The 24,617-nt window shown below is 45.5% G+C and overlaps 2 protein-coding genes across 4 annotated transcripts in view; both read left to right on the top strand.

Annotated features, from left to right (window-relative positions):
• TBC1D23 (TBC1 domain family member 23) overlaps positions 1 to 15,894 on the top strand; it is a 48,500-nt gene extending 32,606 nt beyond the window's left edge. For all 3 annotated transcript variants that reach the window (XM_060234591.1, XM_060234594.1, XM_060234593.1), the window contains 2 exons: positions 10,159 to 10,353; positions 13,887 to 15,894. In XM_060234591.1, the coding sequence (XP_060090574.1) occupies positions 10,159 to 10,353; positions 13,887 to 13,971 (280 nt within the window). In that variant the 3' untranslated portion in view covers positions 13,972 to 15,894. The remainder of the gene's footprint in view (positions 1 to 10,158; positions 10,354 to 13,886) is intronic.
• A 5,409-nt stretch (positions 15,895 to 21,303) lies between these two features.
• NIT2 (nitrilase family member 2) overlaps positions 21,304 to 24,617 on the top strand; it is a 13,554-nt gene continuing 10,240 nt past the window's right edge. Inside the window, exons 1-2 of the mRNA XM_060234590.1 lie at positions 21,304 to 21,450; positions 23,312 to 23,430. Of these exons, the coding sequence (XP_060090573.1) occupies positions 21,423 to 21,450; positions 23,312 to 23,430 (147 nt within the window). The 5' untranslated portion in view covers positions 21,304 to 21,422. The remainder of the gene's footprint in view (positions 21,451 to 23,311; positions 23,431 to 24,617) is intronic.

Below are 24,617 nucleotides of genomic sequence, written 5' to 3'. Positions count from 1 at the left end.
TCCTGATTCAGTATAAGGTAGCTTCATGTGTTCATGTATACAAGAACATATAAAATGGATGATTTAGCGCAGGCGATAGTTGCTTTTTAGATGACAAAGGCTGTAGGGCTTTAGACACCCATTTTTTCCCACTACAAAGTGATTTTTTTCTGTCGTGTCCGTGGTGGAACTCTGTCTGATTGCAACACACTGACTACGATCCAGGAAGTAAGACTTTGTGGAACTTGCTTTAGAATAAATATGTTTAGCAGTGGGGCAACAATTGGCCTCGCTGTTTGATGCCCAAGAAAAGCTATTTTTGTATTTTATTCAAGCTTTGCTGGCAGAGTGACCATTCAAACCTGGGTCTCCTAGATCCTAGTCAGATACTCTAATCCAGGGGGTCCCCAGTAGGGGTGTGCAAAAAAAAATATTCGGAATTAATAGGATTCGGAAATATATGAGGCCAAAAAATTCAGAATACCATATATTTCTGAATATGGGTACTTGGAATAGCCACATGTACGGTAGATGCAGGGCTATTTCCAAATATACGGCCCCATTATACCCTATGGCCATTGAAATCAATGGCAAAATAGGGTATATTGGAAGCTGCCTGGAGGGGAGGGGGTTTGAAGGAGAGCCCCCAAATTTGCAGGTGACCCTTGAAGGGGGTTTGAAGGAGAGCCCCCAAATTTGCACCATTATACCCTAAGGGCCATTGAAATCAATGGCAACATAGGACATAATTAGAGGCTACTGGGGGGCAGGGGGTTTGAGGGAGAGCCCCCAAAACTGCAGGGAACCCGCAGGGGACTCTCCCCTACAAAACCCTCAAGTCCCAAAAAGATTGGCCCAGGGGGTCCAATTCTTGGGGCACCCAAAGGCAAACCTAACTTCACACCAGAGAATATAGGACCCAAATGCACTACATCCATCTATCTACTCTATGAACCCTGCTGTTCTGGAACCAATATAATGCCAATATCACTGCCACACAAAACACAGTCTGCTCAAGGTCTGCTCTGCAAACCTGGCTGCAGCAAACCCAGATACCAGCTCCAGTCCTGCCCCAAACAACTCAGGGAGAGCTGACCAAGCACAACAAGCATGCTGGTTCTGGGTTTCTCACTCAGGTGCCAGCTTCCCTGCCACAGAACACACAATCTACAGATGCCAGCTCTCCAGCCCTGCCCCAAACAACACAACTCTCAAACAAGAGAAGCGGTGGACCACACCTAGCTCCACATCATTCTGTATCTGACACAAAGCAAGAAGCATTTAGACTTACCTTGAGTGATGGATGGTTAGCTGGTCCAGGCTCTTTTGCGTTACCCAGGGTGCACTACAAGGAGGCGAGCAGAGTTGCACCCCAAATGAGGAAGATCACTGGGAGGGCCTCAGATTGTGTGAGAGGAAGGGAACCATTCCTTCTCTCTCAGCTCAGCAGCAACACACCAGCTATCACTGTCCCATCAGCATTGGTATGGCTGCTGGCTGACTGTCATCATCACTGGCACCTCCCTCTTTCTTCCTCCTGCCCCTGGAAAAAAAAACCTGGGTTATCCTGGCTGGGCCTGTGGGTGCTGTTGGATACAGTTGGGGGCTGCAATGGCCCTTTTAGTATTATTAGGCATGTGTGGATGGGGACTGGGGAAATTTGGATTGCTTTGCAGATTTTAAACCAGCATTCACTTTTGGTTTTGGGGATGGATGGGGGGGATGCACTGCCAATCAGTTTGTGAGTGAGTTTTTGGGCTGTCTTTGGACTCTAGTCTATTTTTAGTGGGAGAGCATTTTACAACCACCTTCCAAGCGCAGGCCAAGAGAGGATGCAGGCACAAGTAGGTGCTCACTTCATTCACTCTCAAAGTCTATGTTCGGGGAGCCGAACAGAGGCAAGTTGACCTTCAGGAAGACCAACTGCTCAACTGTCCAGGGTTGCAGTCGATTGCGATGTGGGCAGACAATGTCGCCCATATGCGAAAAGATGCGCTCACTCTGCATGCTTGTCGGTGGGCATGAGAGGAACGCCTTGGCCACGGAGGAGAGAGCTGGCCAGAGTCCCTCCTTCATGACCCAGTAGTCCAAAGGAGATGTTTCCTGCGACTCATTGGGCTCCAAAAGATAGTCACTCACCATCACAGTACCCGTCTCCGCTCTCAGGGGCCTACCGCTCCCAGAGGGGCCAACGAGCCGCCCGATGAGTGTCATCTCAGGACTCTTCATAGCATGAGTCTGGTGGGAAACACTGCCTAGCCAGGGAGGTTGGGGATGAACAGCAGTGGAAGTGGCAGATGAGCTGCTTCCACCCCCCTCCTCTTCAGTTACCGGCACTGGGCCTGCCCTGACTCTGCAATGCTCAACCTTCTGGGAGAGCTTGTCTCACCAGTGGTCGAGCCCATTGGCCCGCTCGGCGAACGTGCCCTTAAGGCGTGGGTCTAACATGGTCAACATCATGTAGACCTTATCTTGGGTGAAAGTCTGAAAGTGGGCCTCAAGCCCTTCCTGCAGCCTAACTACCAGGGCGCGCACTACTGGAAGAACATCTGCACGGCCTTGAGCTGGCACTAGAAACGAGGCCAGGTCGTCATGGGCCATGTGGACCATGGGGACGACCAGTGTGATGCTCGCTGTGTCAGACGAGAGCATTTCTCTGTGTGTCTTGAAGGGCCCAAGAACCTCCACAATCTGAGAAATGACCACACAATCCTCTTGGGTGAGGCGGTTCTCATCCCGAAAGACCCTCATCTCAGAGACAAAGGCATCCAGGGCTGCTCTCTGCTCCACCATGCGCTCCAGCACGGCACAGGTGGAGTTCCAGTGTATGCTGACGTCACCAATCAGTCGGTGCCCTGGCACGCCTGTCAGTGCCTGTTTCTCACGGAGCAGATACGAGTCCGTATTGCTGTGTGAGAAGTGACGCGCGATGTGTCGACACTTCTGGAGCAGAAGTCGGTACTCATGGGTCTTGGCTAGATACCGAAGATCCTGGCTTTTCGTCTGGCCCAATGCATCCTTAACCACGAGGTGGAGAAGGTGGCCATGCAAGGAAGGCGTTGTAGGCCGTGACGCTGGACAGCCGCCTTGATGTTGGAGCCACCATCAGTCACCACGAAGCCCGTGGCAACGTCCCCACTGCCTACCCAGCCTTCTAACTGCCATGAGAGGATGGCTCTGAGAGTGTCCGCCATGTGCGGCACGTTGACTGCTTCGGCGTATAGCAAGGCCCAGCAATAGACAGCCTGGCAGCCCTGACCCTGCCTGCCGCTACTGCCAGTGCCACCCCCACCCTGCAGCTCTCTGGGTTGCCACCAATGCGCAGTCAGGGAGAGATACCCCCTTGAACGCATGTTGGGAGCTCCAGATATCTGAGGTGAAATGAACAGTCCCCCCGGCAACACGGGACAAATGCGCCTTCACCACAGATCTGGTCGCCCTGAAAACAGCTGGCACAATGGTCCTGCTAATGGTGGTTCTAGCAGGACCTTTATACCAGGGCACCAGGTACTCGAGCAACCTTAGCAACCCAGGATTCTCGACCACTGAAAATGGACACCCATGGGCGATTGACCTGGCAAGGTTCCAGGCGACCACCCTCCTGCCATACCTAATTCCCCCTCTTGGCACACAGGTGCCACCCCCACCAAACATCTCAGGCAGAGATGCCTGGCGTCCCTGCACTGCCACGGAACTCTCCTGGAGAGCTCTGGAGGTAGTCGCGATGGGACAGACCTCCTGGCTGGGTGGTGTTGGCCACTTGGGCACCCCAGCACCAGCCTGCTTCTCCCCCTTAAGAAGCACCACTGGGTGGTGCTTCCGCAGGTGGTTCCGCATCCCCCCCCCCAGAATCAGGTGGGCAGGGTCCTGCCCATGACTGATCCGGGCCCTGGACAGCTGGCACTGCGCATAGTGTAGATCCTCCATAAGTCAGAAATGCTTCCAAACTTCGGAGGTGTACGGATGCCCAAGCTGACTGGCAGCTTGGGAGTCCGGAGCCACCTCCTGTGAGGGGCTCGGGACAGACACATTGTGTCTCGGGGTGGCAGGAGGGGCTGGCCGCTGGGGGGAAGTGGGCGGAGATGGAGGCACCTCATGTTTTTCCATCTCTTCCCCCTCCACCCCATGCGGCCTCCCCTCCTGGCCATCCCCTGAAGGACTGCTGGTGCCCGAAGGAACTGAAGAAGGGGGCTGGTCCTTCTCAACCAGCTTCTCCAGCTCCTGCACGACGCTCTGCACCCTCCTTGGGGTGATCGTTTTGGACAGAAAACTGTCCCCAAAGCTCATCTCCAAGGAGGGCTGCTCTTGCTGCCCCTCCTCCAGCTGCTAAGGCCAAGCGACATCAGCTGGAGGAGAGACTGCCCGAGCAGGAGACCCCTGCTCAGTGCCAGCACCTAATGGCACCTCTGCTGGGGGTGCTACAGCAGCAGCCTCGATGAAGGGCCCAAGGCAGGCCTTCTTCTTCATCACACTCCAGCCAGAGGTCGGAGTGCTGGAAGGCGGCTGTGGAGTGGCCCTACGCACAGGTGGGGGGGAGACCTGGGTCCTCCCCCTCCCCTCCACCCCTCTAGTCTTCTCCTTGGCCTTGCCCCCAGGGCCCCTCTTCTGCTGCCTGTCACTCATGTCACCCTTGGCCAGTCTCACACAACCTGAACTGAGAGTGGGGTTTTTTACAAACTTGACTCACTGCACTGTTCCCTGAACTAACAGGTGCCCTGACTTCTTTTTAAAAACCCTCCCACCAAAACTTGTTTGTTTGTTTTTTTGGTCCCTAAACTGTCCTTCTTTGGATTGGGGTAGTAGTAGTCCGGTAAAGTTTAGGAGACTAGATGATCCTGCCTCTACCTGGCTACAGTTTTTAAAGGCTACCTTGAGATGAAGGCAATCCTTGTTATATCCTCCTAGTTAAACTTCTCCTAACTAGATCCTGGGACAAACCTGATTTCCTTGCAAACTAGAAATCAGGTGTCCCCTATAGCTTGAGAGAAGCTGTGGTTTACCCTATGGAAATCTAAGGATGCACCAGCTTTCAGTGGTTGAAAGCAAGATGCACTGCAACTCTAGTCTCTTTAAAAGGGAGCCTGATGTGGCCTAGTAGTCACACTGCCTTTTATGAGAAACCTAAAATCTTTTTAAATCACCCCTATCTGGCCTAGTTGAATTTTAAAAGAAGATAAAAGCCCTAAACTGGATTAATTTTTTTTTAATTTCAAAAAACACAATCCCTAAAAACACCTTATTAGTGGGGCAGCCTATTTAGTGGCCCTACCCAAACCAAAAGCACACTCGAGACTCCAAAAATAGCTCTATAAAAACATGAAAGTGACCCACCCCATACAGCTCACACACCAACCCCCACACCAACCAGAGGTAATTTAAAAAAACCAAAACGTGACAGAAAGAAACTTAACTTTTAACCCACCCACCCCAAAACACCAGAACCAGGAAAAGGGACAATAGGACAGGAGGATGCAAAACCCACAGCAACAGTGAATAGATCCAAACAGATCACTGAGAAAAGGCCAACAAACTTAACTGTTAAAAAAGTGACCTTTTCAACAAAAACCTCAGGCCAAATCAATCAACAACACCGCCCCCCCCCAAAAAAAACAGAACCAGGAAAAGGGACAATAGGACAGGAGGATGCAAAACACGCAGCAACAGAGAATAGATCCAAACAGATCACTGAGAAAAGGCCAACAAACTCAACTGTTAAAAAAGTGACCTTTTCAACAATGAAAGTTAGGCCAAACAGCTCCCCCCTGCAATGAACCAGAACCAGAAGAGAAAAGGAACAACAGCAGCACAACACAGCAGCAACAAATCAAACACAGAATCTTTTTAAAACAGTAAAAAACTTGACTTTTAACAATACAGAAACTTTACTAACCCTTCCCCCCCAAAAAAACTTCACCCTAACCCCAAGAAATCCAAGCCACCCAAATCAGGAAAAGTAAAGGGACACTGCACTTTTAAAAGTCCTCTCACTAAAGTAAGATATTGGCAAATTGGCAACCCCAGGCCCCCACCCCCAGAAGAACCCCCTAACCCCAAATAAGCTACCTAGTACTCACCCACCCAAATCTGGATAAGTAAAGGGACTCTGAGTCTTAAAAAGTCCTTTTACTAACTAAAATAAAAACAAGAACCCCAAGACTGTCTTACTTTAGACATCTTCTCTTCTCCAGGCAGGTCAGGCAAGGCTAAGAGAGAGCAGCAGCAGCTGAGGCCAAGGGCCAGCGCAGCACAATCTCACTCACACACCAACACACCAGCAGTGGAATGGAGTCCAGCCAGACAGACTCCTTAAAAAGGTTCTCTGGCCCTACACAGCGCAGTTTCAAAAAATAGCACTGCTCTGTGATTGGCCAGAGAACACTGTTTACTTGGATACCCAAGTAAACAAAAGAACAACAATGCTGCTGATGGCTGGGGGATTAGCCCAGCCATCAGCTACACAACAGCCCTGCAAAGCATGCATTTGCAATGCATTTTGCAAATGCATGCTTTGAATTGGCTGCTGGGGCTCCTCTCCCCCTCCCCGATCCCAGGGAGGCTATGGGAGAGGCGGGAAAAGGCTTCCAAAGGCGGGAAAGGAGGCAAGCAGCTCCCCTGAGGCTGCAGAAGCTCCTTTCCCGCCTTTTCCATAGACTTCCATATCTATTCGGAAGTATACGGGGAGCTGTATATGGCTCCCTGTATAATGGGTTCCAGTTGGATTCGGAAGTATACGGTGCCATATACTTCCGAATCAGGGGTGATTTGGTGGCTTCTTTGATTCGGCCGAACCAAATGCACACCCCTAGTCCCCAGTAGGGTACAAGACACCCACCAGCACCTTCCTGGCACCTGCCAAGTGTTTTAGAAAGTGGGCAGAGTCAGGTCAGGATTTTGCCCAGCAAGGCTTCTGATTGGCCACTGTAGATTTAATCAGCTATGAAGATTTTTAAAATGTTGCTTTGGCAGCTGCTGCCATCACAACACAAGAATCTCCACTATGTGACTGAAGGTGCAGTAGCCATTTTGTAGCTGATTCTGCCTCCTGTGGCAGTTGTTTCCTGGCAACCATTTTTTTGCTTTGCAATCTCCATACTGTACTAGAATGGCCAGGGCTTTTTTTGTAGCAGGAACTCCTTTGCATATTAGACCATGCCCCCTGGATATAGCCAATCTTCCAAGATAGGGCTTCCAAGCTCCTCGTCCAGGTGGGGGTTTTCCCAGAGGTTCCCAGCCCACCAGCCCACATTGACGTCATTGCACCGGCAACATCGCACACCAAGCACTTTAGGTGTTCCTGGGGAAACTCTGTGGTTTTCCCAGACGCTCTAGCAATTTGGGAAGGAAAACTATGGTGTGCCATAGAGTTTTCCCCTCCGAAATTGCTAGAGTGTCCAGTGAAACCATAGAGTTTCCCCAGAAACACCTAGAGCTGTTGGCATGATGACATCACAGGTGATGTCATCGCCCCACAGAGCGCAAAGCGCGCATGAAAGGAGTCCCCTGCCGGAGGCTGTGGAGGACTTGGCAATCCTACTGCAAGAGCTTACAGGGCTCTTAGTACAGGACCTACTGTAAGCTCCAGGAGGATTGGCTACATCAGGGGAGTGTGGCCTAATATGCAAAGGAGTTCCAGCTACAAAAAAAGCCCAGAGAATGACAAATGTGCTGACAGGCTCAAAAAAGGTGCGGACCAGTGTTCCCTCGAAGCTGAATTCATGTGATCTGGCTCACACATTTTTAGCCTCTGGCTCACACATGTTTGTCTTAGCTCAGGAAGGATGGCCCCAGAGCAAGCTAATTTATGCAGTAGCCAAATTGCTCACTCACAGCTTTAATGCCAGTAGTTCACGAAGTTGAATTTTTGCTCACAAGACCCCACAGCTTAGAGGGAGCATTGCTGGGGACTCCTGCTTTAAGCACTGAACAATGCTACCTTTCAAAGTAGAAGTTAAGCTTGCCAGAAGCATAGTGGCTGGGCCATATTCCATATTTAACATGCTGTATGATTACGTGCAATGCCGATTGTTGCTTCAAGATGACTGCAGAAAGTAGCATCACAGTAGTGACAATGGCTTGGGGACACCTTTTCAAGAGACCCTTTATATTTGAATCTGTTAGAAGCAGAGTAAGTAATCTTGGATGAAAAGGTGAAATGACTATATTCTGTCGCAGACATAGATTTGATTTCTGAAAGAAGGGTGTAAAAGTGATTAGAAGAGTATTTTAAAGTATAGTTAATACTGTGCCTGATTTTGTACTTTTTCCAATTTATGTTTGTTCTAACACAGGGTTTCCCAAACTTTTCTTTCCCGTGGCCCGGTTATTTTTATACTTCTTCATGGCCCAGGAGACTTTGGGGGTGGAGCCGGGAGACAGGAATTATGTCATTTCCTGTGGTGTCAAGTGATGTCACTTCTGGGGCACACTGAACCAAAACTCGACCTTTTCATGTGATGTCACTTCCACGGCACTCCCCCAAACCTGCCTCTTCTTCGGAAGTAAATTCATTTTCAGAAAAATCTCTCTGAAACTCTTGCTGAGCCAAAATGGGGGTGGAAAGTGGGCAGTCCTCTCTTTTCACCCCCACACCTGCATGCACCTGTTTGTGTATTCTTCTCCAGCTTGTTCAATTGTGTATTCTTCTCCAGCTTGTTCAATTGCCTGCACCACCTACGCATTGCTTCCTCAACAGCACTGGCCAGTGTATGCAGTTGGAAGTGCTGTTGCCATTGCCATCAGGAATGCCAGCACTGTGTACCACCCACACTGGGCCCTGGCAGCTGCTCTACCTCAAAATATGCTGACACATTTAGTAGGCCCTTCCTTCAGCTGCTACTACTGGAACCCTTCCTCAAGCTACAACCAAGCTTGCTTGGTTTCAAGAAAATCTTTCGACAGCTATTTTTCATACTTTTTTTTGGTTGAAACATGGGGAAATTGCTGTGAAAGATAGCAGAGAATTGTATCGCAATTAATGAATTAATTTCAAGTTATATGAAGTTCATACAAGCTGTTCTGCCGTTATCCCAAAAAGGATATTTATGAGGGAATTGCAGCTGTGTTTCCCATGCCTTTAAAAGCAGCCTGTTGTGCAGATACTTAGCCAGTGAACTACTTTCATCCTTTTTAATATCTACAGGAGTTTAATTTTGGTGTCAGACAGCTGTTAAAAGCAGGACCAGTAAAATGATATCAAGTTCATAGTACCATCTCTTCCAGTGCTGTTGAGATATACTGCAGTAATCTCTTTCTGCCCCACACCTCTTACTCTCACTCACTCACACAGAAATCTCATAGAAGGCCACCTGGCTGCAACTGGGGGTGCCAGCTTTTCATTGGCAGAGCTCCTGTGTCTGCAACAACAGTATGATGAACAGAAAAGTTTCATCCAGTAAAAATGGAAGGAAAGAAAAAAAAGGGAAAGAATGAAAGGAAAAGAAAAGAAAAGAAAAAGACATGAAAAGAAAAAAACAAACGTAAGAGGAGCCATGTTGGATCAGGCCAGTGGACTATCCAGTCCAAAATTCCCTCATACAATGCCCAAAAAGCACCAGAATGTCCACCAGTGGGGCCAGGGCACTAGAAGACCTCCCACTGTGCTTTCCTGCCCTCCCAGCACCAAGAATGCAGACAGAGCATCACTTGCAGGGAAAGAAAGAGAGAGAGAGAGAGAGAAAGAGCGGCCAAAGAAAAAAGCCTTCCTCACCATCAGATGACCCCAGCCAGCAAAAATTCTACCCAGGGGTCATTTGGTAAAAAAAATAGCTACTGGAATGCCCACTCCCTGCCTCTCCCCACTGAAAAAAAACACACACACCCTTCTTTGCCACCCAGTCCTCCTGGGGAAATCTCCCCAAAAGAACATACTGCAAGGCACATGAAAGCTCATACCTTGAAGAACACTTCATGGGCCTAAAGTGCCAGTGGATGTTAGCTTTTCTCTCCAACACTGGGAGCGGGGGAGAAGGAAGAAGAGGCAGCCCAGCTCCTCTCTGCACAACACAGAGATGGGGTGGGGCTAGCTTTGCTGGGGGCAGGGCTAGCCTTGGTTTTTCTTGTGACCCCGTAGTGAGGCTTCCATGCCCCGGTACCGGGTCACGACCCTGCAAATGGGAAACACTGTTCTAACACATAGTAGCTGCTCTTTTTCTGATTAACATCTGTCTTTCTTTTCTTCAGTCATCTTCTAGTAACTGCGACACACATGTACTGTTTGCGGGAGATTCCATCTCGAAAGGGATTGGCTTACATACAGTCTCGACAGGCATTAAACTCTGTCATTAAGATCACGTCGAAGAAGAAACATCCAGAATTGATTACTTTTAAATATGGAAATAGCACCACTACAGGCGTAGAGATCTTAGCAGTTGAGAGGTAAAATCTCTGTCCATTTTATTATTCAATTGGAATTCATCTACACGCTACTCTCCCATCATTTTGCAGTGCCAGGTGCTCTAGGTTCAACCATTGTGTTTGGGAACTTGTAACAAGCAGTGAGCCACAAGCAGCCTATCATGCCACATTTGGTCTTCTGAAAAGCTTTTATTTTGCATTCTCTGACTTAAAATGCTTCTTCACATTTCTAAAGTATTTAGGACATGGTCTTTATGCTCTGTAGTAGCGCTAATCACGTTAGAGGTGATTATGATGCAGAAACCTGATCTGCCATGTGTACATATGCTGGAGTTTTGTGAAGTTGCCTTTCAGAAGCCGAAAACCATCCAGGGTAGTGGTTGGCTACTAAGACAACAAAGGTATTGAAAGAATGGCTGAAGGAGGAAGCGAGGGACTGAATTCTTTGCATTGGTCATTCCTGCAGAAGAGACTGGACATCTACCTGCACTGTAATTGCTATTTTTGGAGAGAGTATCTGAAGAGTTGAATCAAGTAGAATTCATAAGAAACATTCTAGGATTGAGAAGTTCAGAGCTAACAAATCACTAGATCCAGAGGGCACACCCTTCAGGGTTCTCAAATGGGAAAGTGTTAATCTCAACAAAAATATTAAACTTGTCACTAAAAGCAGTATTTCCCACAAGAGTACAGGAAAGTACCTCATTTATTGCTATTTGCTAATTTTTAAAATGGAGTCTAAGGAGAGGAGAGCCAGGAAATTATAATGCCTGTCCTGGGTAAATAGGTGGAAATGGTTATTAAAGACAGAATACAGCCTACTGGGGGAAAATCATTGTGGTTTCTCCAAAACAAAATAATGTCCTATCAAACTTCTTCAAGGATGCTAATAAGCATGTCAATAACGGTGAGGTGGTAGACACTCTATATTGAACTTCTAGAAAACTTTGACGAAGTTCCTCACCAAAGGTTCTCAAATAAACCTGGCAGTTGTAGGATAACAAAATAGGTTTTCTGTATCCATTTAAATATCAGGAAGCTGAAGGTAGGAATAAATTAACAACTTTCACAGTGAAGGGAAGTTAGCATTACCCAGGGATCTGTATTGAAACTGGTGCTATTTTATTTATTGTTATTAAATAAAATAAATTTACTTTATTAATTTTGAGATTAGAATTACACAGACAACAGTCAATACACATTAAATTAGCTTATGTAGAGTTACAGAGGTATAAAGTATCACACCAACAAAATGTATTTGTAACGAAGAGTGATAACATTTTGTCTCCTATAGCCATCTCTTTAGTTGTGTCCAACCAACTATGGGCATAACCAGGATTTTGTTAGGTTGGGGGGGGCTTTTAAAAAATTGTGGGGGGCAGTTTTTAAACAGCCCCCCAATCTAAAAAAGAAGATACCCTTCTCTCATTCTCCCCTCCTGCTCTGTGAGAGAGATGGCTGGCAAGCCCGGTCTTCCTGCTCAGAAACAACTCCAGCTGGCTGCAAGAAGCAAGGAGACCCTTCCCCTCTTGTTCGCCCCTCCTTCTCTGAGAACAAGATGAGAGAGGTGAGGCAGCAAGCATCTCCAGCTGGCTCCAAGAAGCAAGGAGACCCTTCACCTCTCGTTCTCCCCTCCTGCCTTGTGAGCAAGAGGAGAGAAAGGCAGGACCGGCAAGCCCAGTCTTCCTGCTTCTCACAGCCGGCCGGAGAAGCAAGGAAAAACTTCCCTTTTTGTTCTCTGCTGCTGCCTTGTAAGCAAGAGGAGACAGAGAGAGAGAGAAGCAGGCCAGGTCTTCCTGTTTCTTGCAGCCAGCCAGAGAACTCTCCTGCCAGCTGCAAGAAGCAGGGAGACAACCCAACCCCTGGCCTTCCCTCTCCCCTTCCACTTGCAGGCAGTCCCCTCCCTTCCCAGCAATTCAAATCATGCAGGAGGGATGGCAGCCTGGCCTCCCCAGGGAATTTAAATAGCCCACTGATCAGCTGGTTGGTGGGCCCTTTAAATGGCATAGGGAGGCCGCAGCTGCCTCAAAATTCCCCTCCTATGCAGTCTGAATTCTTGGGAAGGAAGATCATGGTGGAGGGATGGCAGGGAGGGTAAGCCATGGGTTGGGGACCTCACCCATAAACCAGGGGGCAGGGCCCCCACAGCCCCCCTCCAGGCTATGGGCTTGCAACCAACTATTAATTGATGGAATTGTGGGGCTGGACCAGCAAAGGGCCTAGTTGACTTTAGTGGATCTAGAAGGGAATAACTTTTCTCAAGATTGCACTGCAGATTGTTCAGTCAGAGTGTTGACCCCCATGACTTAAGAATGGTGAGTAGGCAATAACAAGTGATATCAAAGATTTCAGGTTTTCACGGCTGGTAACATCATTAGGGTTTGTAGAATCTTTCAGGCTCAAGTGCCATGTTCTACTGGAGAAAGTTTTTCTTCCAGACGTTTTTTTCTCGGCTGCGGAGAACATCCTCAGTGGCGTTGCAGCCGGAGCAGGTGCTCTGACCTTCTTGGCTGCTGTGCATTGAGTGAGGCCAGGGCTGCTGGAGAGCTGCTATTTCTAGGCTGGAGGGGGTGTGGTGAAGGGGCAATAGGTTTGTGGATGTGCCCATTGTTTGGTGGGGCTTCCTGGAAGGGTAGTGATAAGGAAACTGGCTGTTGAATGTGACCATTGTTCTGTGTTAATTGCTGGGAGGATTGGAAGGGGTGTGAAGATAAGGAAGATGGTTGTTGACTGTGCTGATTGTTCTGTGGAATGTACTGGTTGTTCTGTGAATTTCTGCAATTTATAGTCTGTAGGGTGTTTTGCAGAGCTGGATACCAAGAATGGTGGATGGAAATGCCTTCTTCCTTTCTGTTAAAGTTGTGCCGGTGTTTGTAAATCTCAATAGCTTCTCTGTTCAGGCGGGTATGATAATGTGAGACCGTAGAAAGGACTTCAGTTCTTTCAAAGTGGATGACGTGGTCTCCTTCTTGAAGTGCATGTTCAGCTACAGCTGATTTTTCTGGCTGAAACAAGCGACAGTGTTCACAGAACAGAAATTCACAGAACAACCAGTACATTCCACAGAACAATCAGCACAGTCAACAACCATCTTCCTTATCTTCACACCCCTTCCAACCCTCCCAGCAATTAACATAGAACAATGGTCCCATTCAACAGCCAGTTTCCTTATCACTACCCTTCCAGGAAGCCCCACCAAACAATGGGCACATCCACAAACCAATTGCCCTTTCACCACACCCCCTCCAGCCTAGAAATAGCAGCTCTCCAGCAGCCCTGGCCCCACTCAATGCACAGCAGCCAAGAAGGTCAGAGCGCCTGCTCCGGCTGCAACGCCACTGAGGATGTTCTCCGCAGCCGAGAACGAAACGTCTGGAAGGAAAACTTTCTCCAGTAGAACACGGCACTTGAGCCCAAAAGATTCTACAAACCCTAATAACAAGTGAGTTTCAGTGATGCACCCTCAGAGAAAGATATGAATCTGAGCTTTATATACACAGTCTGAACTGGCAGTAGTATGTTAATAAATGGTCTTTGCTTTTTTGTTTCTTAAGGTACCTGATTCCAAATGCTGGTGATGCTACCAAAGCAATAAAACAACAGATTATGAAAGTTCTGGATGCACTGGAAAGCTCATAAGAAAATCCATTTTCAAGGGGGAGGGGGTTTCCAAAGGAAAATTATAACCAGGAGAATTGTTCACTGACCTAAAATGACTAATTTCTCAGCGGAATGCTAACAGAAGATGTCATTTCTGTTTACTGATGGGTGTGGCGAGTAGCCATCTTAAGATACGGATAAATTAAACCATTTTTGAACATTTAACATTTTTCTTTAATGCTGCTTATTATAAAGATCAGCTATTTTAAAAGTAGCTTTAGAAGAGCTGACCTGCATCTGAAGAAAAGGATTTTGAAAAATTGTATTAAGGCTGTAGAGCACTTTGGGGTATGGAAAAGTAGTTGAAATTCCTGAGCTCTTAGCTGACTTTGCAAATTGCAAAGTAGCAAATGTTTTTACAATCCTTATGCACTGAAAGTTTGGCTTGATCTGCTGGGTCAGTATATGGGGTCAGAAACTAGAGCTCCATAAAAATGATACTTTTTTCTTAGGAAAAAAATTGGGAGCTAATAAAAAAATTTGTATTATATCAAACTGGAAAAAAGACACTGTATCTTTGTAAGTGGTTTTTTTATGCCTTCTGTGCATTATCAGGTTTAAAAAGACTGAATGATTCAGTTACTAAATTTTAAATACCAAACTAAAATGTGTATAGTAATGAAGAGTTCACAGGCAATGGTTATTACTACTATAAAAATTAACATTTCCCTTAGCCAAAGTCAACATGGTAGTGGAAAATACAAACAGAGGAGTGATGGGATCTAGGAAGTCGCTGTGGTGACACATGTAAATGTAGTCCTTTGGGATATCTTTTTCCTGAAATTGTGTGACACAGGCAGAAACATTGAATGCTACTAATAAAGCAATGTGACCAGAGAGCTGCACATTTTTGATCATTTAGGGTGTGGCAAATGAGTTTTTTTTCCTTTCAAGATATGGAATGCATGTGTGTATTTATAGAATATCTTCAGTGTTACAGAATTTAAACATTTTGCTACAGATCCATAGCTTTCACTCTCACAGAATTCAGATGTCTTGCTTAATTGTGATTAAGTAAAAATGGGCATGAACTTCGCTTATTGCCAGGCTCATGCATGCAGTTTACTGCACCTTGCATAGAAAATCAGTGTTTAAAACGATGGTTACCTGTGATGCATGAATACAGGGGAGTAGTTAGATCCCATCATTAATGGGGTTTCTTAATCTCCCCCTTCCCTGCAAACCAGGATCCTCAGTCAGGATTTAACTAACTCCAGTTAAGCCACATTCCTGTGCTGCTACATCATGGAACTGGTTTAACTGCAGTTTGCCACATGAGCATGGAGTATGAACCAAGCAAACAGCTGAGTTTGTGCACATTTTCAGCTTACCACAGTAAAGGTAAGGCATCTGAATGCAGCAGTATTGACCAAAACTTTATCTCCTGTTTAAGATGAACTTAGGGTCCTGGAGCAATTTTTATGCATTTTCATGAAAGAGTGTAGATCCTTTGGGGGATGGGGAAAAACAGTTTAGGGAATCTGATGTGCTGTGTAACAACTCAAGAGTTGCAGGTCATAAAGTAATAGTTCTGTACCATAAATGGAGCTGACTTTATAACTATCAGCTCTCTTAAGTTATATTCTTAATAGTAATCAAGGCACCTTAATTCTGAAACTAACTCCCATATTTTTAAAAAATATCTAAATTAGAATGAGAAGTATTTGAACATTAATTGCATGAACTGCACCTCTGCCAGTGCTGTTGTATTTAGTTCTGCCCTCCCCTTCAGCTGTTGTGTTGCTTTTTTGTTTTCCTTTTTACGAAAAATAAAATCTCCTGAAGAGCCTCCACACTGTGCCTACTTCAGCAATGAGATTTTTTTCATAATGTTATTGTAAAGATGTTTGTGTTACTGTTTATAAACTGCAGTTGTAAATAAATCGATACTATTTGAACACAGGTCCTTCTGATAAAAGATGTTTGATTTGATTCATTTCTAGAGATTTAAAAAATTCAAGTTGGGTGGAAGTTTTTTTGTCCCTTGTATAGATATTTAGATATAACAAATACTAATCTGTACATATACATGAACATTTCCTACATTAAAATCAAAACAAAATCTCATTGCATAAAGCACCATTCTATAGTACAAAGGAGCACATTATACAGCAAACCCATGCATGGAGATATGATCTGGGAACCTCAGTTCCATGAAGGAAGAAATGTGGACTTTATCGGTAAAGTAAGTAAACCGTTGCTCAACACATTATATGCCCAAGATCCTTTCCAGTCTGGTGTCAGGCTGTGCTACAGGACAGAGATAGCAGTGGTGGCCTTAGTGCATGACCTCTGGGTGAATGTAGACACAAGGGCTATGTCTCTCTGCTTCTCCCACTAGATTTATTGTATTTATTTATTCAGGTGGATAGCCATGTTGGTCTGAAGTAGAAGAAAAGAGTTTGAATCCAGTGACACTTTTAAGATCAACAAAGTTTTATTAAAGGTATTAGCTGTTGCGTGTACACACACTTCTCCAGATACAGTGAAACAAGATGTCCTCAACCATTACTTATAGGTAGAGGGGTGTTAGCTGCCAGAGAGGGCTAGAGTAAAAATGCACAAGTAACTGGGCAATTATAGCCGAGATTGAATTAAAGCAGTAAGATCTGTGAATAATTTGGCATACAAATACAAGAGTTAAACAGATGTGAGAACTGAGTTCCCAAGACCAACAAAGTTCAGTGCTGGGTATAAGCAAGAGCTGAGACTTACTGTGTGCAGATGCACACTTCTTAGATATATTGAAACAGATTTCCTCAAATGTTACATATAGATAGGGGGGGTTATTGCCAGGAAGGGTTAATTTGAATCAGTTATCAGCTATCTTGATTTTAATTCAGTTCTCACATCTGTTAGTTTATGTATTTGTTGGTCTTAAAGGTACCACTGGACTCAAATTTTGTTCTGTATTTATTTATGCCCTTTATAACCCACCTTTCTTAACAAAACTCAGGGGGCTTCACACTGTGTAAGTAAATACAGTCAACAGGATGGGACATCAATAAACAGTTCAATAGGATTTGGATTGCAGAAATCTGAAACCAAACAAAAATAAAATATAAGCATTAACATGACATTAGCATGAAAAATGTATAAATTACCTACTTTCTAGGAGTGTACACAAAAAATTGAGGATTTTTCAGATTCAGTTATATTGGACCCCCCCCCCCGCCCTCTTCCCAAAAAAATTGTGATTCCAAAAAATTCCCAACTTCCAATATTGGTATGGTATTTGGATTTGGGGTTAGGGGTTTTTGGTAGTTTTTTTTAAAAAAAATTGGAACATTTTCCGCTCTGTTACACTTTATGGGACCATTATAGTCAAAGGGGAATCTATCAGGTTATCCAGTGTTCTGAGGGCCTGTTTTTTGACACAAAGGCACCAAATTTTCAGTGAAGCTTCTGGTGCCTCAAAAGATCCCCCAAGTTTAAAAAATGTTGGACAGAGGGTCCAATTCTGTGGGCCCCCAAAGAAAGGGCCCCCATCCTCCATTGTTTTGATGGTATGGGGAGGGGGTACAAGGACTGTTGTCAAAACAGAGTCCCTTCCGTAGAAACTGAAAATGGAAATTTTTCCAGGCCCCGCAGAACCAGTGCAAGTACAGAGTGCCCAAAGAAGGTGCCCCCATCCTCCATTGTTTTCAATGGAAGAAAAAAAATGCATTTAAGAGAAGGCACAGTTTTGCTGGGCACTAGCACATTACACTGGTACTACTCAGCACTCTACATGGACTGGCTGTGCTGAGTTTGGAACCCCCCCTTGCCTGAATTTGTTGAGCTGGCATTGCAATAGTGGCACTGGTTCTCCTGGGCACTCTGTACATACACTGGCTGTGCAAGACTTGCAAACCACCACCACTCGCAGCTTGGGTTTGTTGAGCTGGCATTGCTCCCCACCTCAATTTCCACTGCAAAGACACTCTGGTTTGACAACAGTCCCAGGTCCCTGTTCTTTCATTCCATTGAACTGGGGGCCACCTTCTTTGGGAGCCCATAAAATTGGACCCCCAGTCTACTCTTTTTGAAACTTGGGGAGTCTTTTGAATAGAGGCACCAGAAAATATGCTTAAAATTTGATGCCTCTACCTCAAAAAAAAAACTCCATAGACCCCCCCCCCATTATAATCTATGGGAATCATTGACTATAGTGGTTCACATAGGCTATAATGGAGCCAAAAGCATTTAAAGATGTTGTCCCTTTTAATGCATTCATGAAGCTGGAAAAGCATTTAAAGGGAGTGCGCTCTCTTTAAACACCTTTTAACCACCTTTTAACCGAGGTTATCCTGTTTTCCCAGATAATTCTGAATTGGCTATGCTCGATAGCCAAAAAAATACAACCCCCTCTATATTCTGATTATTTTCTAGCTATTTTTTCAGATCAAATAAAGCCAAATGCATACTCCCCTACTATTTACAGCAAAAATACAGTCAACAGGATGCGATATCAATAAACAATAGGATTTGGATTGCAGAAATCTGAAACCAAGGAGAAATAAAGCATTGGCATTAATATGACCATTAAAAGTTGTAGAAATTAACAATTTACAGCAATAGTCACCAGGGCCGTAGCCAGGATTTTACAAGTCAGGGAGCTTTTTAAAAAGTGAGGGGGCACCCATTTCCATCCACTGCAGGGTTTGCTGCTTCTCAGAAGCTTTCTGGGGTAGGGGCAGAAGCTGGAGGCTCTGAATGTGGCCAAATTGAGGCAGTCAACCCTAAAATTTTGGAGTGAAAAAAGGACTGTACTTTGCGTGCAAGTGGGGGGCGGTTTCTTTCCACCTCCCTCTCTCTCACCCTGGCACTTTGCAGCCAGGAGCTCCATCTGTCTCCCCTTCCCAGCTCATTCCACATGGCTTCCTCTGCCTTCCTGAGCCCTGCTCAGCTATCTCTGGCTGCCACTGATAATGCTTTGCCAGGTCAGCCATGGTAAAAAGAAAGTGAAAAAAGCAGTCTGTACTCAGGAGGCCCCCCCTGGAAGTCAGGGGGCAGTTCCCCCACAGGCCCCCCTGTGGCTACAGGCCTGATAGTCAATATAGACATTCACAGTCCACAATCCCTATCTCCTTACCAAAAAACATCTTTCCGAACCATTTCTTTATAGGACAGCCATATTGCCTGTGTAAAAAAAGGCCTCCAGAATAATTCAGTTTTGCATATTTTGCAGAAAGCCCAAGAGAGGGAGCCTTCCCAACCTCATCCGGCAGGCCATTCTGTAAGCTAAGGACCGCAGGCAGTTGGTGATTTTGCCCATTTGCAGGGAAGCACGTGTAGAGTGGATAACAATCTCTTTCAGTGGCCAAGGAAAGTGTGACTCCTTTCATGTGTTGGACCCATCACAAGGCTGTAAGTTATAAAATCTTGGGCTAATCCATATAAGGTTCCCCAGAACAATCAGTATAAGTGTGTCCAACATGTGGTGTTCTATCTCAATGCTGCTCCTGGTTTCCAAGTAACAGATGTCACTCTTACCTCCAGTTGTGCCAGATCTTCTGCTCATTGTGTGCAATGGCTGGATCCCAGCAACCTGCAGAGACCAAGAGCTTTTGTGCTTTTGCCTTTTGGTGCAGGCCTCCTTTTAAAGGTGCAACAGCTTCATACTGGTTAAAAACATGGGGAGACACCCATTTTGCTGAGATGTTTGTAAGCCGCCCTGAGCCACTTCGGTGGGATATAAGTCTAAATATAAATAAATAAATAAATAAAATGTTTGGTGTAGAACTAGCAATTAAGGGAAGTGCTTTGGATTGGTTTAAATCAGGGGTGGCCAAACTGCAGCTCGGGAGCCACATGTGGCTTTTTCACACATAATTTGTGGCTCTTTAAGCCCCCACCATCCCGTCAACTGGCTTGGAGAAGGCATTTGTCTCTTTAAATCACTTCTCCAAGCCAAGCCAGTTGGTGGCTTGGAGAATGCATTTAAAGTTATAGTTGCTTTCTTTCTGCCTCTCCCTCCTTCCCCATCTATTTGCCTTCCTTCCTGCTCTCAAACATCTGACATTCATGACTTGCGGCTCTCAAGCATCTGACATTTATTCTATGTGGCTCTTACATTAAGCAACTTTGGCCACCCCTGGTTTAAATCATTCCTAATGGGGAGGGCCCACAGCATTGCAGTTGGAGAGCTCTGTTATCTGTGCAAGACATGCCTTCTGGGGTCTCTTGATGCTCAGTCCTAACCCCCTTGCTAGTCAGTCTCCATATAAAGTCCTTTGAGAACACTGAGGGTGGACATGAACGTAGCAACTATGACAGCCCTCTGTATTCAAGATTGGATCTATTCTACTCTTACTTTTTAAAAGTGTAGCGTATTGCGATAGCATAAGGCGGCAACCATTTCGTTATAACGCAATACAGCAACCATTTCGTTATGACACAATAGCGTTAGTCCGCGTAGCCGGACAGCGGAGGCGACTGGGGATACCCAGGCGACTCCGCGGGAAGCGCTGAGCCCGCCAATCACCAGCAGCGGCGGGAAGTTCAACAGGCCAGGATTGGGCTGGCCTGTCGGGGAAGAAGTTCAGGGAATGTACATAAGCGGGACCCGGCCCGCGTGCTCGCTCTCTTGTAATGTGCCTCCATTAAAGCTAGGCTTCCCAATCCCCAGGTCCCAGCGGGGGATTCCCTGGTTTTACAGGCTTCCCCCCTCCCCCAGCCAGCTGGCCAGCGGGGGAAGCTCCACCCCCACAGCTATTATGCACCTCCAGGAACGATTCCCATAGGGAATGATGGGGAATTGACCCGCGGGTGTCAGGGGCTCTGGAGGGGCTGTTTTTTGAGGTAGATGTGCCAAATTTTCTGTATAGCATCTAGTGCCTCTCCCCAAAATACCTCCCAAGTTTCAAAAGGATTGGACTAGGGGGTCCAATTCTATGAGCCCCAAAAGAAGGTGCCCCTATCCTTCATTATTTTCTATGGAAGGAAGGCATTCTAAAAGGTGTGCTGTACCTTTAAATGTGATGGCCAGAATTCCCTTTGGAGTTCAATTATGCTTGTCACACCCTTGCTTCTGGCTCCGCCCCCAATGTCTCCTGGCTCCACCCCTAAAGTCTCCTGGCTCCACCTCCAAAGTCCCCAGATATTTCTTGAATTGGACTTGGCAACCCTAATTAAAGCATGTTGCCCTACCAACGTCTCCCGTCTCAGTATGTTACAAAAAGAAATTTTTAAAAAGCACCTTCCCCTCTCGAGAAACTTTACTCTGCTGTTGAGTTGGTCGAGCACAGAAACCTTAGCCAACAAAGCACACGTAAACACCCCGTCCACACACAAAATACTCCCCTTTATTCCTTCTCCCCTCCCACGTATTTGCTTCGCGGTTCGGATGAACTACATTTCCCAGCAGCCCTTTACATTTCCGACGAGCATGCATTCTGCTCCTCCCTTTGCTGGTTTGTATTATCGGGGCGCTTGAGTTCGTACCTGTTATGCAGCTGCTGAAGGGAGTCATGGCCAGTAAGTGTCTTGCTAGGGGCGGCGACGTCGTACTGCGGGTTCCGTTAATAGTTTTTAAAGTCAACAATATTATTTTCTAACCTTTTTTTTCAAATAAAATAAGTGAGGCTGGACAATAAATAGAGGCCCTAAAGTCTTTTTTGTTGCTGTGTGAGGGTCTTTTGTCTCCAAGGCAGGAGGGCGTGTTTGACTCTTGACATTGCTTTGAGTGGCCTCAAAGTCCCCGACGCCTGAGCTATTGTTTTCATGGAGCGCGAACAGGCGGGTTGCTTTAAAAAAAAAAAATGACTTATTTTAAGCGAGCGCCTCGTGTATGTTTTCCGTACGGATCTTATCCGCCCTCTGCTGGAGTCTGAAGTTCTACTTTCGGTTTGCAAGTTTTTAGTTTAGTCGGGTTAAGTTTGATGGTCTGACAGGTGGTTCACGCGCGCAGAAGAATGATGGGTAGTGATAAAATAGACTGTACCACTTCAGATGATGGTGTAGATTCCAGCTTTGCCTTACAAAGCAAACCAGGATAGTAACCTGTGCAGCAAAAACAACGCCCTCTCTTTGCTTGCTGTACTTACTATTTGTGTGGCTTTCTATTTGTGTGGATTCATCCGCATGATCATTCACCTGCACTTTGAAGTGGTACAGTTCAGGCTATCTCCCCCGCCCCCCCCCCCCCCCCCCCCGCACTAGGTCCTCATTCTCTTGCATGTGTGAACTATGTGAGTCTGTTGTTCGCCACTGGAGGAAAAGCACCATATTTTCTTTCTAGTTTGATTTTAGTCCCTACAAATGTTCTAAATGAAATCTGTTTTGTGCATAGTAGAGTGTATATGTTTCAAGTATTTACTTATTTCAGCAGCAAAAGCTGAACCTAAATGTGTGAATGCTTAATCACCTAATTACAGAATAAACAAACAAGACAATGTGGAGTCCAGGATCATTCTTTCACATTCTACAGGGCCCATAGAAGCTCCATACCTTGCTGTGAATTACATAATTCCATAAAACCTTCTGAACTTGGCTTTTGTATCTAGTATACTGTATCTAGTATACTACACTCATAAATTAAGGGGTTGGATTGCTTCATAAACCTCTGCATTTTATCTGCAAGACTTTCTTGCATACACCCAATTGCAGGCCCAAAGATAGTAGCCCCAGGAACAGACAAAGCTGGCTGGTGAAAAAAACCCCTTCCCTATGCTGTTTGTGAAGTTTCCAGAAGATTCAGTCTGAGGTTTGGAAAAAGCCTTCTGAATGTGCCCCCTGAATAATGTGTGGTGTTAATTCTGGGCATTCTATAGAATTTGTAATAGATTTCACTGAGTCTGCTTACCCACAGCTTATTTTAATCTTGTTATAGCTGCTCCTGAATTGCTATAGAAAACTGGAAGGGGTGGTATTGCATCCTCATTATATTTTACATTGCCTAAGTTCTCTCACATGGGTCATGGATATAAGCAAGCAAGCTGCAAACTAGTGTGGAGAGTCTCCTGTCTAGACTGGGAAATTGCTTGTTTGGAATCTATTTTAGTGGTGCTGCCTGAATTATCTGCTGTTTCCTGAGGAAGATAGGTTTCCCTATTTAGTCATACCCATATGGCTGACTATCATAAATTAACACATCTTCTTTAAATCCTTGACCCATAGCCTCACTTAACAAATTTCTTGCAACACACCACCAGTGCTATTCCAGCATACCCTTTCCTGTAAATGACTTCCACTTGCAGTCTCTTTTTGGCCTGTCCTGCAGGCTCACCATTCTGTTTGGCTTTTGGAGTAGCAAAGATGCAAGTACTTTGCTGGATTTCCCTCCCCCTGCCCCCCAATTATACTGACTGGCTCATTGTTTGCTTTTTCTTATTTTAAGACTTCCGGATAGCACTTATCCAGCTTCAAGTATCTGCTGCCAAAAAAGACAACCTGGACCGAGTTGCTGGACTTGTAAAGACTGCAGCTGCACAAGGAGCAAAACTTGTAGTTCTGCCAGTGAGTATTTGTGACATTTTCCTCAACCCTTTGTTTCGCAAACCCATAAAAGTATGTTACTGTGATACAGTCATACCGTATATTTCTCCCTGATTCAGCTAATTACCCATGATAGGCTTTGAGATCATTGAACTACAGTTGTGTGGCGTTTTTTTTTACATATTACTAACATAGATGGGGTGTAACACAATTTTCTTTACACAAATTGGGCTTCTCGTGATTCTTCACCATGTTCATAGAAACAAGAAAGAGACATAAGGACAAAGCCAATGGTGTAAGTGGAAGGAAAATATATTATTCAGTAAAAAATTCCCTACTTGTTTCACCAACAAACTTGTTCAGGAAAACCTATTAGTCCTCCAGTGTTCAGCTATTGATTTTGTAATCTTGATGCAATATAATTTAATCTCTCTGTGATTGGACTAGCCCTTTTTTCTCTACAGAAAGATGACAATGTGGTTAAGTTTTGACTTTACTAATGGGACAGTCCTATACAGAGTGGTTCCTGTTTAAATCCATTGAAATCAATACGCCTAGATTGGAGTAACTCTCTCTAGGATTGCACTGTATATCATCTGAGACCCTTCATTATGCTGACTCGTGTAGTCTTGTTTACAAGCATCTGATCCTCTGTGGGTGTTGGCAGTATGTGAAGCTTCCACTTATGTGGAACCACCTGTTGCAGGGTTTCTTCTTGAGACTTTCCCCAAGTTGGGGGATCTCCTGCTGAAGAGTTTCCTGCAAAGCATTCTCTCCCAAAGTCCACCCATCAAATGGGCTCCAGGGAAACCCAACTTTCACGGCCCTGGGAAAGACTCAGAACACTGAGCAACAGCAGAGGCAGCTTTGTTGGTATGGAAGAAGACCTAGGGGGTTTAAGCACCATCAGCTTGCAATCCCGTATCATTAAAAGCTACCCATAGCCACAAAACCAACACAATGACCCTGGAATTTTCAAAACAGCAACCACCCAACAAACTAGAGCTGAATTCAATATTTAGACTTCACTAAATACGTCTATAAAAATAATATTGAGGAATGAAGAAAAACAGGAGCACACACACAGAAATTAACCAGGCCTTAGAAGCCTCCTCCCCAGATGACTTATAGCGTAGATCAAAATGTCCCAGAAAGAAGCCTAGTTATTGAATAGTGACATTAACATATACAGTCCTATATTTCTTTGC

This window comes from Heteronotia binoei, chromosome 3 (assembly GCF_032191835.1).
Source record: "Heteronotia binoei isolate CCM8104 ecotype False Entrance Well chromosome 3, APGP_CSIRO_Hbin_v1, whole genome shotgun sequence".
In the NCBI taxonomy this organism is placed as follows: Eukaryota; Metazoa; Chordata; class Lepidosauria; order Squamata; family Gekkonidae; genus Heteronotia; species Heteronotia binoei.
The sequence above is the reverse complement of the archived record's forward strand: the minus strand, read 5'-3'. Positions and strand labels throughout refer to the sequence as shown.